We start from the raw sequence: 19,358 nt of genomic DNA on the forward strand, positions 1-19,358 counted from the left end.
ATAGGGGTCAAAGGGGTTAATGAAAACTCCTGCTCTGATTAAAGATGAATAAGGCTTTAGGTGGTTTTGCTGCTGAGCTCCAAAGTATTTTACTACTGTTTAGTAATACTGAAAATTAAAACCAGCACTTCTAGAACTTCTTGCTCTTGCCTCAGTGGATATCCTGATGAGCACTTCTTCCATCCTAGTAAGATGCAAGTCCAGTTCTTCACTATGCGACTCTCAGGAAAATAATCCAATGATTTCCTGCAAGCTGGGAAATCCTGCAAGATTGCTAATATGGGCAGATGAGTTTAAATATTATTTAAACATGTGAACAGCTTGCAAGCACCAACAAGGAAGAAAAATGTTAAAAAGTGGATTCAATTGGGAAGAAAGCCTGTTGCCCCATAGAAGCTGTTGGACTCCAATTCCGATCAGCCCAGTTGGAATTACGGAAATTGTAGTCTTACAACATCTGTAGGATAACAGACTTTGCTCCTCTAAAGTAAATGAAACTGAAATGTGAAAAACAAAATGATTACATGAGTCATGTTCTTGTAATTATTTTATGGATGTGATTGGGTTTAGTGACTGCTAAAAGATCAGACACCTAAAAAATCAGACACCGAGAATACTTAAGCAACTTCTTTTCTGTTACTTATTTGTTATTAGTATTATTTGTTCCGAATTACTTTTTATTTCTCAACTGACCCTAGTTTTCTTGTGTCAGATTCTCCCTTGGCGGTATACTTTCCGAACAGAAAAATAAAAATGGGAAATGCCCACTTTTGATGGAAAATGCTATACAGTACATTTTCCCGTATTTGTACCACAGTTTAAAGAAGAATCACAATATTTGGGTTTTCATTACTGCCCAGTCTGCAACAATAATCTTGACTCTTTCCATCACCTGTTCTGTTGAAACAAATGGCTGAGGGTCTTTCAGAAAAGCTTTGCTCTGATTTGTTCTGTTGAATCCTAATGTGAAATGCTGTTCTTTCAGGGCTGCCTCATAAATTCAGACAGAAGCAGTGTTGTTTTAGGGGGGGTAAGGTAAGAAAGCAAGGTGGTTGTGTAGCCTTTGGCCACTTGTAAATTGAGCCAGATTTACTATTTGCCTGAAGTTTCTATGTTTTCCTAGTACTAATTAACCTCAGTACTCCCCCAATGCCAGCCGCTGCTTAGTGTCCTGTGTTTGTTCACAGCATTGTTACCTTTATGCTAGCATGCATTTCTTAGGGCAAATCTCTTCCCTCTTGTACTTTACACACTCTGGCACAATCAGATGTATAATACTTTCAAGGTAACTCCTGTAACTAAACTATGATTACTAAGCCTAAGGAACAACAGGGAACTGAGAAATTGTCATTCTGATGGAAAAAGCTGATCACTTAGGAACATCAGACTTAGCCAAGGGTCGTGTAAGGATTTTGGCTTGGCAAAACTTTAGTGGTATAAGTTTGCAGAGAGATGTGGAAATTTTGTGTAATTAAAAGGCAGCAGCTGGGATCCATTTTATGCAATTCTTGTAACTGGGTTCAGCTTGATGAACCATCCCAGCTTATATTTTTGGGGTTGGTTCTGCTGATCTAGCAAAATGGCTTTAAGAGATTGAATGATGAATGAGGAAGTAATTTATTCAAATCTGAATTCAGTCACAAATTTAGGAGGTAATTTGAACCAAGTCTCCTCTCCCAGTATGGAAACAGAAATATCTTTGAGGAGATATTGTAAGATTTGCCAAGGTGTTCCATATGTATTCTTGGAACACTTGAAATGTGCTGCATGTTCTCCAATTTGGTGCCCTCTAATTATTTTGTTCCATAATTCTGATAGTTCTCAGCCAGTTATATGTCGTGCTGTAGCAAAACAGTCATTGAGATTATCTAATTCTTCCTCTGTTTCTATACTTTCATTTGAGCTCTATCCTATTTTCTCTACAGGAGACAGATTTTAATGTATATTCAGCTGATTTACCCAACCATTCCTTTGAAATGACACCACTCTACTATGACCTTTGCCTACTGGTGAACTTTCATAAGATGAGAAGAAGTGACTGCCTCCAGAAAGTCATTAATTAAGTATTGTTGGGGAGACAGCATAAAAGCAAGGGGGTTGTTAATAAGTAAACACTTATTATTCTAGGAATAGTAAGCAGTACCTGAACTGTCAGCCAAGGTTATTGGAAAAGCAAAGATGAAAGGATAACACTGACTCCCAGCAACATTTCAAGTCACAGAAGGACTTCTGTTTCTTACCATTTGATTTTGCTCTGGAAGAACCTTGAAATGTAGATAGAAAATAAAAGGACAAGTAGGAATTCATGGTTTCCTCTGCTGTTGCGCCCTCTGCGAGCTAGTCTTCTCCCCTTTCTGTTGAAATTATTTTCTCCATTTGCTGGAAAGAACTACAGTACTTCCTTTGCTCAATTCTACTAGAAGCCTCTGGCATTGACAGGGACAAGACGACCTGAGCGTTTTGCTGGAAAATAGGTTGCAGAATGGAGATGAGTATGGAATGCTTGACTTTGTGGGTCTACTTACTAAATGCTTTTCTAATGGCTTGGAATCATGACATGACCGAAGGAGCCCAAGCAATACTGGGCCATCCATTCATCTCAGTTTGGAATGCACCAACTCAGATATGCCAAGATAAATATGGAATATCCCTTGACTTGAGGATTTTTGATCTAATTGTCAACCAGCACGACTCATTTATGGGGAAAGACATTACTCTTTTCTACAGTAACAGATTTGGATATTATCCGTATTACACTAAGGATGGAGTTGCCATCCATGGTGGTCTCCCTCAAAATGCTAGCCTAAAAGATAATCTCCAGAAGATTGAACAAGACATTAAGAACACCATTTTGGATGCTGGCTACAGAGGTCTGGCAGTTGTGGACTGGGAACACTGGCGTCCCTTATGGATTCGGAACTGGGGCTCCATGAAAATCTATCAGGATAAATCCATAGAGTTAGTTAAGGAGCAGTACCCTGATTGGCCTGCTGACAAGGTGATCAAAGAAGCCCAGTTAGAGTTTCAGCAATCTGCTCAGGCATTCATAGAGCAGACATTGGCCCATAGTGAAACCCTGAGACCTAAGGGTTTCTGGGGCTTTTATGGCTTCCCTGACTGCTATAACAATGACTATTACTCTGTCAATTATACCGGGGAATGTCCAGAAATTGAGAAACAGAGGAACAACGAGTTGCAGTGGCTCTGGAACCAAAGCCGGGCTCTCTATCCCAGCGTTTACCTCCCACAAGAGCTCAGACAGACTCACAGAACTCTTGAATTTGTCCATCATCGAATCCAGGAGGCATTCAGGGTTTTGAACTGGACACAGAATGACATCCCTGTCTTACCTTATGCTACCATTGTATATGAGTTTACTCAAAACTTCATCACGCAGGTAAACAATTCTCAGTGTCCCAGTGCAGGATTTGATAAGTCTTGTCCAGTTGGAATTAACTGAAAACACTGCATGGAAATAAGAATCATGGACTTTAATAGAATATCCTTATCTTATCAGTATCCTTAAAGTTCTTGGACTCAATATGCCATCACCATTAAACTTCTGTTGCTGTAATTTTTACTGAAAATTAGACAAAGCAAGCATTTTCTCTCTCTCTCTTTCTCTCCCACCCCACCCCTCGTAAATAGTTCTAACATGGCTTAATCTGAAAAATCAACATCTTTCTTTTTGGCATGTTCAGTTTTATCTTAAATTTTCTTTTTGTTTACCATTAACAGTGTTTCATGTTTGGATGAGACAGGATTAAAAATTAATGTAGATCAGATGTGACATGTATTGAAAATCAGTGGGGCTTTTTTTTGCTGTTTTGTTTTTGTTTTAGGGTGCCAATATTTTTACGGAAGATTTTATCTTTCTCCCAGTCCCTTGGGGTGGGGGAAGTAGTCTTAAAACCTAGGTGCCATCATTCTTAATTTTCCATAAATAACACAGAAGTTGTCCTTTCAGTGTAGAGCCAACACAGTCCCTATCCAGTGAATTGCTGTTTGTCACTAATGAGCAAAATAAAGATGAAGGGAAAAACAAGATCATTCAAGAAGTGATTTAGACGAATTAAGTAGCAGCAGATGGTTCAGGAGATATGAAATTGCAGAAGTCTAGAAGAGACCTTATAGAAGCAAGTTATTTAACTGAGGTCTTGCAATCACACATAAATAGATTCTTCCATTAATAGGGAGAAATATACAGGGACATGCAAAAACAAAAGAGCAGATATGAATAGAGGATGTGATAAAAAAAAATAGCTTCCTAGGAAGAGGAGACCAGAGAGATTTTCTGAATTGGCTGGAAAAGGCAAGACAATGAGAGATTGAGATGAGCAGGAAGGTGCATACTAGACAAAGTAGGAAAAGACAATGGGCAGTTTCTAAAAAAGCTGAAGAGGAAGAAATGTCAGCATTTGGCTGCAGCAGCTTGGGAGAAAGAACTCTTGAAGATTACACAAAACCAGGCCTTACTTAGGAAAGAGGGCCAAGAAATCATGTTGGAAGATATCTTAGATGATGTAAGAGAGTCAGAGAAAATCAGTAGAAAAAAGGATACCATCCAGATAAAAGTAATTCAAAAGAACCATGAAAAATAAGATCTCTTTTTCTTTTCGTTTAGACCTCAATGCAAGGTTGGGCAATCTTTTTGCCAAAGGAAGCCACTTTTTTTTTTTATCAACTGAGGACTGAAGGGAGTCTAGCAGTGATGTGATAATACTAGAAGGATCAGAGTCAGATTTTGTTGGATTGTTCAAGATATAAAATAGGTGTGTTCAACTTTTTAATGCACCTATTTTGCTTCTTATTGTGGAGTAGAAAAGCAGATAATGCTGCTGCTGTTTGGAATGATATTAACATGCCCCATGGTTGCAAAAAAGGGGACTTAATGTAGCATGCAGTCACTGGTTGACCACTTCTGTCCACTGGATAATAGCCTCTCCCTGTTAACAAGGCAATCAGGGAGAACTGAAACCAAATTCTTTAATCAACTCCTTATATATAATCCTGACACATAATATTACTACGCAAAGTTCTCAAACAGTTGCTGTTTAGAAGTAGCACTTAAAGTTCCTGTTGTGACCAAAAAAGGGATGCTAAAATTCAGCCAGCAAACATGATGTGATTTGGAACTGTCCTAATATTCTTGTTTTGCAGGAGGACCTGGTCCATACCATTGGTGAGAGTGCTTCTCAAGGTGCTGCTGGAGTTATCTTGTGGGGTAGTACAAATTTCAGTCATTCTTGGGTGAGTGTGGCAAGGAAGTGAGAGCTGGGACAGAGGGTTATATGGGGATTTCAAAGGTTCAAACCCTGGTAAGATACATGATTTGGGCAAAGGTCTTCACAACAGTTTTTTCAATCCTTACATTATGGATTTATAATATATTCAGCTGTGGGATAAAAAGAGCCATGGTTGCTCTAATAAATGACCTTTGTCAGGACTTTGATGAAGGAGTATGCACCTCTGGTCCTGCTGGACTTCTCAGCAGCATTTGATATGATCAAGATATCCTTCTGGTTTGCCTGCAAGGGTTGGGAGCAGGAGGCACCCATTTGCTGTGGTTCCATTCTTACTTGAGCAGAAGATAATTGTTGGGGGAGCAGGAGAATGATCAGGCCCTTGGCTGCTCCAGGGAGAATTGCTTCAGGGATCCATTTTCCCCCCATGTTATTCGACATATATATATGAAGCTACTGGGAGAGGTCATCTGTTGGTTTGGGTGAGATGTCATCAAAATTACAATGACAGCCAGCTGTGCATTGTCACCCCAGGCTATGCTGGAGATGCTATATAATATTTGAACTGCTGTCTGGAGGCTGTTAAGGTCTGGATGGGCAGAAAGAAGCTCAGACTAAACTCTAGCAAGATGGAGTTATTCTATGCCTGTAAACATCAGGGATATCTGGTAATACTTGCCCCAGTAGTTGCTTCTGATGAGGTGGTCCTCTCCCTGAAAGAGCTGGTCCGCAACTTGGGATCCTTTTGGATTTACGGCTCTTACTTGAGCAGCAAGCGGAACAGTGGCCAGGGAGTCTTTTGCCCAACTTCAGCTGATGCACCACTTTGCAACCCTACCTGGACCAGGAAGCCTTGGTAATGACAATAACTCATACCTTGATCACCTCAAATTACTGCAGGGTGCTTTACATGGGGCTGCCTTTAAAGATGACTCAGAAGCTGCAACGGGGGCAAAATGGGGCAATGGGACTGTTAGTCAAGGATTTTTTTTCATTGCATAATTATGACCATCTTGAGGCTGCTGTATTGGCTACCAGTAGGCCTGTGGGCTCAATTCAAAATACTGGTTATCACCCATAAAGCTCTATATAGTATAGTACTAAGATATATAAAGGGACATCTTATCAAGTATAATTCTGCCTATCCAATCTCAGCATCAATCAAATGCTGGAATCCATCTAGTGGGGATGCTTTAATTTGAGTCGTGGACTGTACAGGTGGTTGGACGTGATGGCCTGTGTGGCCCTTTTTGACTCTGTGGTTCTAATGAGAATCAAGCATAATTTAACCCCGTAATAACCATGTGTGCTACTCATGTTAACCAATTAAGTTAAGATGATTAACAACAGCATTTGAATATTATTTATGCTGGTGACAGTTGTGACAAAGACACGTTGCAGGTGATAGCACTCATATTTATTCATAATTTTGTTACAATATGTTCTGAAGCATATTGGATAATTGCCCCATCAGGTTCTTTCAGAGTCTGCCTCATAGGTTTGTTGTGATAATTTGTGAAACTGGAATAATTTTATAAGCCACTCTAAAAAATAAGTAAAGGTTATGAGAGATTGAATCAGTCGTTCAGCATTTCACTCTTTCTGCTTTTGCTTTCCCAAATGATGGGAAGCTCTAGATTACTTCTGTGGAATTGGAGGAGACAGCTTTAGAAACTTGTGCACCTGTCCCCACAACACATTAGGTCATATTCTGGCTAGGCTTAACCTGTTGTTTGAACCAGGCCCATGGCCAAAATAGTAATTAGGATTTCATGGTTCAAGTATGACTCCATGTGTCATCCAAACCTGGACTAATGGCTAGTTCAGGCAGTGGTACTTAAGTAACCTGGTGCAACAATGGCTGGGATATCTGGATGACCAGGAAAATTTTGGTTTTGTGATTTTATGGTACAAACCATGGATTAGTTGTGAGAAGGTATCCATAATCTCCTTTCCAAGCTATATTTATTTAAAAATGTATAGGTAGGGAAAAATACCTGGGAAGAATGCCACTGAGAGAGGTCATCTGCCAGCATGGGGTTTGGTATCATTAGTATGCCAATGATACCCAATTAGACATCTCTACCCCATGCTGGGCAAGTGATGCTGTTCAGGTGCTGGCTCAGGGCCTGGAGGCTGTAAGGGCCTGGATAGGGAGAAACGGGCTGCAACTCAACCCTAGCAAGACAGAGTGGTTGTGGGGTTTTGGCCCCCCAGGATCAGGAGAGTTGATATCTCTGACTTTGGATGGGATGACACTCCCCCAAACAGATCTGATGTGCAATCTGGGAGTCTTCTTGGACTCGTGGCTCCTGCTGGAAGAGCAAGGTGGCAGTTGTGGCCAGGAGAGCCTTTGCACAAATCCATCTTGTGCACCAATTGCACCCATTCCTGTACCAGGAGGCCTTGCTCACAGTTACCCATGCCTTAGTCACCTCCATTTGGATTATGCAATGTGCTCTACATGGGGCTGCCCTTGAAGACCATCCAGAAACTGTGACTGGTTTGGAATGCAGCGGCACACACAGTTTTGGGTGCCCCGCAGTTCACCCGAGTAACACCACTGCTGCATGAGCTGCACTGGCTTCCAGTTGCTTTCTGGGTGCAATCCAAGGTGCTGGTTATCATCTTTAAAGTCTTCTGTGGCACAGGGCCAGGTTACTTGTGGGACTGTCTCTCTCCGAGAGCATCTTCCTGTCCTACTAGGTTAGACAGGGTGGGCGCACTCCAGGTCCCCTCCCTTAAATGTTGCCACCTGATCGGACCTCGGAAGTGCACTTTCTCAGTGGCCACCCCATCCCTTTGGAAGAGCCTCCCACCTGAGATCCAAGGGGTCCCTACCTTTTTAGCCTTCCAGAAGGCTGTAAAGACCTGGCACTTGCCCTAAGCATTGGGTTAAGATGGAGATTGAGCTGGAAGGATGTTGGTCTGGCACCTGGGAGGAAGGGTATTTTGTTTTTAGCCATGTTTTTATGGATTGTTGTCAGCCACCTAGAATCATTATATGAGCTAGGTAGCCATATAATTTCTGTAAATAAACAATCAAACCCTACAAAATGTTTGTCCTTTTACATCACCATGTCAACCAGGTTGGTAATCACTACTGTAATTAAATGTGTTAATATGTCTCCTTGGTGACTATGATCATTGGGATTTGAACCAACAGTGCTGGAGGGCATCAAGTTAGGGAAGACAGTCTTATATGGTTGGATCTCTTGTGGGAAATGGGTACTGAAGTTATATGATCGTTGCAGACAACTCTTCCAAACTCATTTTTTTTTTCTGGGCCTGCTTTTTCGTACCTTACAGGAAGCCTGCCTTCAAGTGAAGGAGTATGTGGACACAGTCCTTGGCCCATACATTATGAATGTGACCGTTAGCACTAAGCTGTGTAGTGAAGTACTCTGCTCAAAGAATGGCCGCTGTGTGCGGCAAGAAAACCACCCCAAAGCCTTCTTGCATCTCAGTTCTGCCAGCTTCATTATTAAGAAGCATAATGTGGACACAGGTTTTATTCTGACTGGCCAGATGTCAACGGAAGATCAAGTCAAGATGGCCCAAGAATTCACATGTCACTGTTACGATGGCTGGAAAGGATCGCAATGTAAGAAGAAGTCAATCTAGAATGAGTTATTCAGTCCAGAGTTTCATGGTATATAATACATGTCAACAAGAAAAGCTGAACCTGCAGAATTAGTCTGTATAAAATTAATATATATATTCATATATATTGTACATTAGATTGATGGTTTGACAAATTGTAGGCTACATTACTTTCAGCCATGCTGGTTCAGAATTCTGGGAGCTGCAGTCCCATCCTATATGAAGGGCACAGGTGGATGAAAGTTGGGCTTCATCTTTTTGCAATGATACTAAAAGGCATTGGCGAACCAGTCTGATTTTCCCCTTTCTGTAGGGTGCAAGCAGAAATCCTTCTAGAAGTGGTCTTAGTGGTTATCTGCATTCTCTTTGCTTGTGTACATAATACAGTTCAGCCTTACAGCATAAAAAAAGTTGGCATGCTTTTTCTTTTGATCATGATATGAATATATACAGTAAGCATGCTTTTCTTATGTATGTATTGCATTTGCTTTCATTTCCATCTGGAGAACTAACATCAGGTCAGTTACATCTTTGTGTTGACATGTGCTGATGCATGCATAGGGATGCATACTTAGGATAGAAGATACACTTCATGTCCTCATGAGACCTGTAGTCTATTCTCATGTATGACAGCACTGTAACCCATCAATTGCCTTTAAAATAAATGGAAATGCTCCTGCATGTTATTGTTGCTCTGGTGCTTTTCTAGGTTGATGAATGGCTATTTTTATGTGTAGACTTTGTGATTCAAGCAAAAGGCCTACTTTGTTACAGATTTCTGTAATTGAACTGCATACGTTTGTCTACTGAGGCAACGGCCAGTTAAAGCAGATACCCTATCTCAGTTTTTAGGGCATTACATTGTTTAGCTACAGCTTGGACACTGACTTTGGGAAGAGAGAGCCATGGCAATATCTGGCATGTTACTGTAGGACTGAGCTGATGCAGCAAAGGAAGTCATTTTATTTATTTATTTATCTATCAATCAATCAAATTTGTCACCCCCCATCTCCTCTCACTAGAGGGACTCTGGGCAGTTATTGAATAAACCACAGAATGGCTATTATGTTAAATTATTAAATTAATAATTAAAGAACAATAAATTATTGAAGTGTTATGCATTATGCCAAACCAAAAGCTAACAAAACACTATTACGAAGCAGGAGCTGAGTAACACACATTTTACATAATGAACTACATGATATCCAGTGTGCCGTATGATACCAGTAAGTGTCATATCCCCAAATCTGTATATAAATGCACAGTTGCCAAATATCCTAGCTTAGCTGGGAGAGAGAATTCCTTTTATGGGGGAGAGGGGTGTCATTCTTCCAAGAAAAATTAACCCTGGAAAATTCCATTGTTTTCTTCCACCTCAGTGGGGAGAACAAGCAGAAAGGATGTTTGCCAATTCTCTGAGCAGCATAGAAGCAGGCTGGCACCTGGGCTGGATGCCCTCATCAGCCTTGTTTGGAGTGTGAGAGATGCACAAGTGAGTCCTCCCCAGCTGGTTGGGCCTGCAGTGTTTTCTGGCACAGGCACGTGACTATTTATTTATTTATCTATCTAATTTATCCCCGCCCATCTCCTCCCGTCGGAGGTCAATTGCTGTAGGAGCTCTCGTCATGGGACTCCTCAGGACAGAGTTGCAGGAGAGACGAGTATAACAGAAAGTGCTGGCCATGAGACTAGGATTTGAGCAAGAACATCTGCAGGGTATTGTCAAAAAAGTCAAGATGGCCCCAATTGTGTCTGAAGCTCTGCCTACTGATAATGTGCATTGTGTGCACATGTGCATAAAAACTGGGCAAAGCTATCTCACTGTGGCTGCCATCTTGACTTTTCTGACCAACCCTGTGGACACCTCATGGGCTTGTGACTTCTCAATTTCTCATGGTGTGATTTATGTGTTCTTGGTACTGTCAAGCATTGGATAAATACAGAAAGTGCCAAGTATCTAAAATCCTCTTGAGCTCCAATGAACTATGGATCCAGTTCACAGAAACCAGTGACTGAGTCGCAGTTAGTTTTCATTCATTAACTTGATGCTATTCATTAAAGCAGCCCTGAAAAAAGGTGCTGCTGCTTAAAGAGGGAATTCCTTACAAACTTTGTTTCTCAACTGTGGCAACTTCAAAACGGGTGGACTTCAACTCCCAGAATTCCCCAGCCAGCATGCTGGAGAGTTGAATTCTGGGAGTTGCAGTCCTCACATCTTAAAGTTGCCACGGTTGAGAAACACTGCCTTAAAGCACGCCTTCCCAATCGTTTTTTAATCTGCCCTGGTAATAGCTCCAAGCAGCAAAGCTATTGGTAAAGAACTGGGGATTATAGCTCAAAACATCCGGAGGACACCGGGTTGCCTAAGGAGAAGTAAATAGGTGTGTTTCCTGAAGCTTTAATTCCTGGTAAATGTGCAGAGGAGGGCACCTTGAATATTTTACTATATTGTAAGAAAAAAATAGGATTCTTTTTCATATTAATAGCAAAATAGCGTCTTAACTTTTTAAATTTTAGTTAGTATAATATAGTCCAGCTGTGCTAACCTGAATTTAACCTGTTTCTAAGCAAAAAAAAGATGCTCGCCTTGTCTCTCACAAAGCCATTTATATAGGTAGCTTTTTGGGAGGGTTGTTTGCTATTTTTGAGCCTAGGCAGTGGACCCACGGTGTGTTTTCTTCAGTTCCTTTTTTCTCCCTAAATTTCCCCTCCCCAACACTTCCCGCGCAGAACACGCAGTCGTCTCCACGTTTGCTGCACATATCTGTCGCCTTCCAGCCCCACGTACTCGATTTTGCACACAGTAACGCACATCTTACGCTTGCTCTGCTAGTCCATTTTTCTGCCCACAGCTTCACCTTTTTTCAACATGGATTAACGGCTCCGTTTGTTTCATTTGATGCAACGGAACTTTGGAAGTAGAGGCATAGCAGAAACGTGTTTACCAATCGAAGAGAATATTGCCATCATCGTCTTTCACTAATTTTTGCAATCTCCAGAGAAGGAAACCTCCAAGCCGCTAGAGGGCAGTGTGGCTTTCGGGACAAAAGGAGCTTCCCTCGCTGCTGCTTCCCTCTCTGCTTCTCGGCGTGCGAGACCCTGAGCAAGCTGGGACAGCTGAGAAGGCGGAGCGGATGGTCGGCAGTTCCTAGCATGATGTTAGTATTTATTAAACCCGCTGTCAGCATAAATATTGGTCGGCCTGGGATGAAGGTTTGCAAGGGGTGTTCTTAGCTGAAACTCTCGCCAGCGGGAGGCAGGATTGCTAATACGGAATTATCTCTCATTTGCGGGACGGGGGATCGGAAAAGCATTGAGTGTTAGGATATTCCCTTTGGAAAGAAAATGGGACTCGGGGGTGGGGGGGTCTAGTAGGCTTGGCTGGGTCCTTTTTGCCTCTTTTTTCTCCTGCTCTAGAAAAAGAGTGGGCGGCTGTGCCCGTAAAAGGACTTGAATCTCTGAAGCGGGGGAAGTGCTTTGATGAATGGTGCCATGGATCCAGTTTAGCTCTTAAGGATAATGGCCGGATGGTTTGCAAACGTTATTAAACGCGTTTACATTTTGCACCCAGGAAGGAAACGAAACAAACGGGGTTGGGAGGTGAAACGTCCTAGAAACAACTCCTTCTAAATGAAGCCTTTAGTAAGCGCAACGCGTGTGGAGAACTAAGGGATTGTATTTCCTTCTATCGCCTTGTATGGTTTGTAGAGGACCGTTTTCAGCCCAGAGGCTGGTACTTTGCTGACACCTCGCGTCGTTTCTTGGAAGAACTCGCGGTCGCCTTTTCTAGCGCTTTCGGAAAAATGCCAAAGAACCACGGGCCACTCCGCTGGCAGAAGCGAGTGGCGGCTCATTGGAAGAAAGCCTGAAAAGGGATGGGATGGCGCAGGGCACTTTTTTCGTTTATCCTGGGAGAGCAGGGCCAGCGCCCCTGGACTAGAAGCTTAACACACTTCAGGGATGATTTTCCTCATGGAATTGAAAAATAATACTCCAGTAGCATCCTCACTTGGAAGGGGAGAAGAGCGCCTTCTGTTCCACCCGAGTAGAGCTCACTGTGTTACTCACTGTATGGTCAGCCCTTCGAGGTACTCCAGATCAGGACCCAAACCCACAAATACTAGTTCTACTTTCATTGTAAGGTTACAGTAACAAAACCTTGCATGTCTGGAAATGCTTCCCCCTTTCCCTGGCTTTATGTTCCAGAGAACTAGGGTGGGTCAGTTCTGAAACACTTTCTCAAATTACATTTCTGGTTTAGGCTCAGATTTCATTTATCAAACTGTTGTCTGGGCCATGGTTCTTCATTCCGTCTCTCAAGGTTATTCTCAGCACATTACAGTTACAGAACACTTTGATTTTGCTTTGAGGGAAGGATGACAATGCATGGACAATGCAGGACTTTGGGACCAGTGTTCGTCTACAGTGGCAGTAAGTAAACAGAAGACAGCACTTTTTCTGATTAACAAATGTTATTAAGCATAAGCATGTGCCTTTTAATAACATTAGTTAATCACAAAGGGTGCTACCAGACTCTTCCTCATACTCTGGGCAAGAAGCTTGTTTCATATTTTGCTTTTCTGGGGTGAAACTGCAGTCAGGGTAAGATGCATTTTATTTCAAAGTTCCTGTGTATTTCTTAGGAAACAGATTGAGACTTTTCTACAGTTTAGTTCTTTGTTGGGGTAGGAACCCTAGGCACTTTTATCTAGGATTGAGTCCTAAATGAATTACTCCTGATTAAGCAATATGTATGGAGCCCAGTTCTATGTATGCTTAATTAGAAGATGGTTCTGTCTTCTTCATAGAGGGTTGTTGACTATAAATGGAGAACGTTAGAGATGTGTTTTTAAAAAATGAATCCAGGTAGAATGTGCCATCATCTTTAAAAAAGACTAAGCACTTATTTATGATGGTCAGGAGGGGAAGACCACTAACACACTGGCCATTCCTTAGCATGATGCTGTTTATAGAAGGTGACCTTTGGCCTTAGCCTTTTTGTGGCTGGGCACACTTTTCAAGGGTTTCCATGGACAACTTTAGCTGAAATGGGTTATTGGCCATCCCCTCTCTGGAGTCTAAACAGTGGTTTGTGTGACATGATTCATGGGCAGAATCCCTTGGAGGGAATGGAAATCTTCCTTCCAGAAACAACAGATCCTCTCCGGGATGGAATGTGTTGATTGGCAGTGCCTGATATTGTCAGCCAATCCATCCTGCAGAGAGCCCAGCTAGAGCCAACTGGACATAACTGGTGCATGTATTAAGAACTTGGATCCTTACTGTTGCAGAGAATGGTTTCTACTTCTACACTGTGTAATCTTACTCATAATAACTCTTACTCCTACTAACAAAATACCAAAAGGGGGAAAATGTCTCAATAGGATTCAGAAGAATGTGTAGTAGCTTTCTACAAATGAAGGCATATCAGCATCTGATACAAATAACTTGTCATCATTCTTCTTGTCAAAGGGATGCAGCTACTGTTCTCCATATTTACAGCCAACTGGATCGATGTGAGCAGGTTGCAAGTACAGAAAATAAAGTCTGTTTTTACAAAGAAATGTTCATTATTTGATTACAGAGAACAGTCTGCTGGTTTGGTAGCCCCCAGCTTGGTTGAATTTCAACAGTTCAACATCTGTATCCAGATCTGGGGGTCATTAGGTTGGGGAAGGCTGATATAAATGGGAAATTGTACCTTACGCTTCTAGAAGATTTCACAAGCCAGAATCTGCTCACAGTCCCCCTTGGAAATGGAGAAAGGGGTTTTAGTTGCAACTAATGTTAGAGCTTAAATCCAGTGTTGAATATGTAAATATGTAAACTTTTAATATGTACATTTTATGTGAAGTAAATACTTGGAAGTCCCTCAGTGTGGGGCTTACCTATCAATAGACAGGTGTAGGATTGTGCTGTAACTGCCTTTGTTTCCAGTGGGTTGGAGTTTGGGTTCCCTTTTGCTCAGTTACGCTCTTTGTATTTTCCTTCTAACAGATGATATGGTCCAAACTATGTAGAGTTCTGTAATTTGAATGTTCTCTATGTCTTCAATATGAATGTGATTCTATATTCAGGGAACCAGACACTGGAAAGGAACCAAGCCTAAGTAATATTTTTAATTTCAGAGCAGGAAAAATTGTGCTGTGTACATAAGCGGTAGGAAAAAAACACCACTTTTGCTTGAGCACAGTCTCTGCACCCTGTTCTGCCTTGTCTCTGGTTTCCATGAGTTTTGTGACCTCTTGCCAGGGAGTGTTTGCTGGTGACAACACAAAGTTCTTTTCCTCCATGTCCCCTACCAAATACAGACATTTGGAGAAAGCACAGGTGGTAACCCCAAAAAATGTTTGTGCTCTGAGATTATATAAATAACAACTTTCTTGTTATGGGAATGTCTTCATGGCAATATCTACCCAATCTTTTCTTTGACCCACCCCTCCTCCCCTTTATATTTTGTATTTTAGCAAAGTAAGTTCTGTTTAATTCAGAGGTGATACAATTTTATCTAGGTGCTTGGCTGATCTCAAAAAGCTAAGTATTTGAATGGGAGGTCATCAGGAAGTATAAGGTAGTAAGCTAAATCAGGAAAGTGAAGAAAAATCCCCAGAGAAGATGATGGCAACCAGTTCCATAGCAATGCTTTGAAAACTACATGGATGTGTCCATGAAAACACCAGGAGTCAGACTGGAAGGAACTTTTTATCTTTTCCTCTAAGCTCCATTGGCTAGGTAGATCCTCCACTGTTGATAATGAACATTCCTGAAGACTGCTTGCATTGACCACATGTGGCTTATGGTGCCCTCAAGGAATCCTCCCTCCTTCCCTCCCTTCCTATCCCAGGAGTTGTTATAAGGAGAACAGACCAAGAGTGCCAATAAATGCCAGCATGAAGTCCAGGGCCCAGCTCAGAGCACAGTGGCAAAAGCAACCAAGTGTCTCTTGGAAAGATGCTTAGCCACTACTTGCCACTCCTCCTTCACTCTGTGTTCCCCTGCTAATACCTGTGGGAACTGAATTCTTATAGGCTAAAGATGATAGTTTCTTAATGGTGGGGAGGTAGAATAGCACACACACACAGCAGGAATGTGTTAAAGGATAAAGAAGGAAGAATAGCATGTGTTTGTGTATGTGGATGTATGGAATGTTTGGGAGAAGGACTCTGATCTTACTTTAAGATCTTAAATTGATGTGTGAGCTTAATTTAAGGTAAGTACAACCCAGTGTTCTTTCTCTCTCAAGATTGTTAAAAATGACTTAAGAGAAATGGGATGGGGCTGTGATGACTTTGAAAGGGAACCATTGAAATAATGACCTCTGATAGAAAAGTTATTTGTGCCTGTCTTGCACATTCATTCAATTGGTCAATAATGATCAGAAACTGAGAGCATGCCTCTAAATGCCACATTGAGTTAAACATGCTAACAAAGAGATGGAGGTGGTGGCAAGGCACTGTAGATGAAGCTAAAGACTTGTACAGTCAGCATTTTTGTGTTGACAGTTTAATGTTATAGTGTGACTGAATGGCAGAAATGTTAGGGAGGAATTAGGGCATGGTAAGCTGTCAGTCTAGTTTGCCTATTCAACCTGCCCTACTTTGTCATACATTCCGTCCTGGGTAACCCTGACTGTTGTCCTTACAAAAGAATCGGATATCGCTAAAATGCACTGGATGATTATTTATTAGAGAACAGATTGTCAGAATGCTTTTGCCTATATTTGGACGTGCCAGCTATGATAGTTAAAGGATCCATTTGAGAACCCCGTAGAATCTGCCTGCTGCTTTTGAGTGTTGATTTTGGGAAAGGTGTCAGGCTTTGACTGTAAGGGCTGGGCAGTTCAACCCTTAATTTGCATTCCAGATACTTCCCCTTCTTCCAGCATTCAAATTAGCAGGCTGTTCTTTCTTTAAAAGAAGCAATGGACAACAAGAACACATTTAGTTCCTGCTGTGATCTTGTGAAAGCAGCTAAACTGTTTCTACTGGATGTTAATTGGCAAGCAGAATTTCTAAGGAGGAAGGTGACACTCAAAGCAACTCCCATTCATTGAAGGTATTTAATGCTGCTTTCTTCCATTCGCCCTTTTCTTATACAATAATCCTTCAACAAGGATATTCTTTGCCTGCTTGATCAGGTACTGTAGAGGAACAGGCAGTCTACCTCTTGGAAAGGAGGGCTGTGAACTAGATGCCCTTGATGCCTACTAAGGAGCAGGATCCATAGGCGTCATGCTGCCGTCATAAGAGTTTGGTTGATTCTGAGAGGGAGAGTTGTAACTGAGGAAGGAGTATCTTTCCCTAAGTAATATTAAGATGGAGATGATGGAGAATATTCACCCAGTGGCAGGGAACGCATCCAATAGGGAGCAAAGATATGGTTGAGTAGAACTTTCAACCTGCTTTCCACTATTGAATGCTTTATTGCTGTTTTAAAGCAAGGCAATTTAAGACTGGCACCCCAGTGGCAATTAGGAAGAGGCCATGCTACAGATGTTGGTTACTGGAAGGAATAAAACGGAAGCCATTGCCATGTCTGATATTTCCTCCTGTGGTATCATAGTATTGTCTGTTTTTTACCTGGTTCCAAAATTCTGATAAAAAGCATTCTCATGCAGTAGGCCAAATACTCAGGGTTTAAGTATGGAAGGACATCTGATTTACTGTGGATTAGAATTTATGTGGTAGTTAGAATTCCATTGAGTGAAAAGGACCATTAATGAATGTATCTGGGATTATGCTTCCTTCTCATTGTTCTGACCCATATTAGAGTAATTTCCCAAAAAGTCTGTGGTGCTGCCATTATCATTAGGATTATGATATATTTTGCTTCTCATTTCTTTACCAGGGGAGGTTCGTAATATGTATATAAGGCAAGTTACATGTTCCTAAAGACAACACATTTCACAATTGTGATAAATTTCAGTAGAGTAATGGGCTTGATATTTTCGTGCATGTTTTTGGGTGAGCGATAGTGAGCATTCTCCTAAAATAGTTTGCAAGATCATACTTAAGTCAGTTTGTGAGACCTGGCATATTCTCCATTTCATCTCCAACAATTACAAGACATATATTGTTGAAGACGCTAAAAGCAAACTTAAAGAGTTAAAATTTAAAACGTTTTTGACATATCTGCGTGTATTCTAACACGGAGGATCTTACCTGTTTGGTCTGCCATAAAGACACCACCAGTTACCAATTTTATTAGAATGCTACCTGTCACCTTCTTCCTATCACCCCTGCTTGCTTTTGTCCTTTTTCAGATCAGATGGACACAGTTTCAAGTAAAACCCTGAACTATAGCCCCCATCAGGCATATGGGCTATTTGGGGCCAGAACGTGGGCATTAACATGACACTGGTGCTTTGCCTTGCAGCATGACCACTTCCATTTTTATATCAATGTGAAACGTCACGTCCATGGGCACAGTGGCATCTCTGGCTCTAACTGAACTAAGATATTGTGCAGTTAGGAAAATGAGCTACGATTAACTAACTCCCAATAGGCAATTGTCCCACAAAATTCTTTGCCCGAAGTGGCTTACAGGTTGCATTGTATTCTTGAAAGGACATGAACCATGCATATCAAATACAAACATCAGCATATCGAATAATTAGGTATTAATTTTATATCAGCCTTTGTTTCTGTTGCAGACTTTAAGAAGGTGTTAGATAGGACATTGTTTGCTTATCCTTAAGTTTCTCCCGCCTATAAGAGATAATAAAGCTTGCCGACCTGTTGTGAACCCTGCTGCACTAGTCTGTGTGAACCGCATTAAATTCTTTGTGAAGTATCTAGTATAAATTATTGTGAACATTGTGAGAAAATCAAAATACGAGCCTATCATTTGTTGTTTTAGAAGTTTATGTGGAACTAAATGAATTATTTTCACTGGGTAGCTAAATCTGGTAGAAGTGGTACTTGCCAGTAATTGTAATCTGGGTTGGCAGAGAAAAAAACTTAAAAAAAACCTGCACTGGCATTTTCTTTCCACCAACAATGTAATTTTTCTAGATCACCAGTCATTAAGGGGAATCTATTAAGTGTGGAATATTATTATATAACAGTGTTTCTCAACCTTGACAACTTTAAGACTATGGACTTTAACTCCCAGAATTCCCCAGACAGCCATGCTGGCTGGGGAATTCTGGGAGTTGAAGTCCACCCATCTTAAAGTTGCCAAGGTTGAGAAACACTGTTCTAGAAACAACCTCTCAGATGAGTTGTACCATTTGCTACTCCTGTGATAAACAAGAGCAGGCTTAAATACGACGGGGGGGCCCTAGGACTATGTGCAGATTGTCTGAAAAAATGTCCCAGGAGGCTCAGTGTTCCAGTAACCAGTGTACCCATGCATACCTTTCCTGGTCCCCACCAAATTCCCTGCTTCTCTTTTTATATTTTTTGAAAAATCCTTTTAATAATAAAGAACAGGAAGCTGGCCTGCCTTAAAGCACAATGCCAATCTTCACCACATCTTTATTTCCAAGAATGCCTCTGGACCCAAAGCGGG

General features: G+C 41.4%; 2 protein-coding genes and 1 long non-coding RNA gene across 6 annotated transcripts in view; 2 read left to right on the plus strand and 1 right to left on the minus strand.

The window, feature by feature from the left end:
* HYAL2 (hyaluronidase 2) overlaps nucleotides 1-19,358 on the plus strand; it is a 138,323-nt gene that overhangs the window by 34,584 nt on the left and 84,381 nt on the right. The window lies entirely within an intron of this gene.
* On the minus strand, nucleotides 62-11,787 carry LOC134489343 (uncharacterized). Its single transcript, XR_010067111.1, has 2 exons — nucleotides 11,659-11,787; nucleotides 62-2,937 (listed from the first exon to the last, which is right to left on the minus strand). It is a non-coding gene; the product is annotated as an uncharacterized LOC134489343 (long non-coding RNA).
* Nucleotides 2,483-9,527, plus strand: HYAL1 (hyaluronidase 1). The gene is made up of 3 exons (XM_063291965.1): nucleotides 2,483-3,397; nucleotides 5,161-5,250; nucleotides 8,553-9,527. Exons 1-3 carry the CDS (start codon nucleotides 2,483-2,485, stop codon nucleotides 8,865-8,867), a joined length of 1,320 nt encoding a protein of 439 aa, XP_063148035.1. The 3' UTR covers nucleotides 8,868-9,527.

The sequence above is a fragment of the Candoia aspera genome, chromosome 2, assembly GCF_035149785.1.
Source record: "Candoia aspera isolate rCanAsp1 chromosome 2, rCanAsp1.hap2, whole genome shotgun sequence".
NCBI classification, from domain to species: domain Eukaryota; kingdom Metazoa; phylum Chordata; class Lepidosauria; order Squamata; family Boidae; genus Candoia; species Candoia aspera.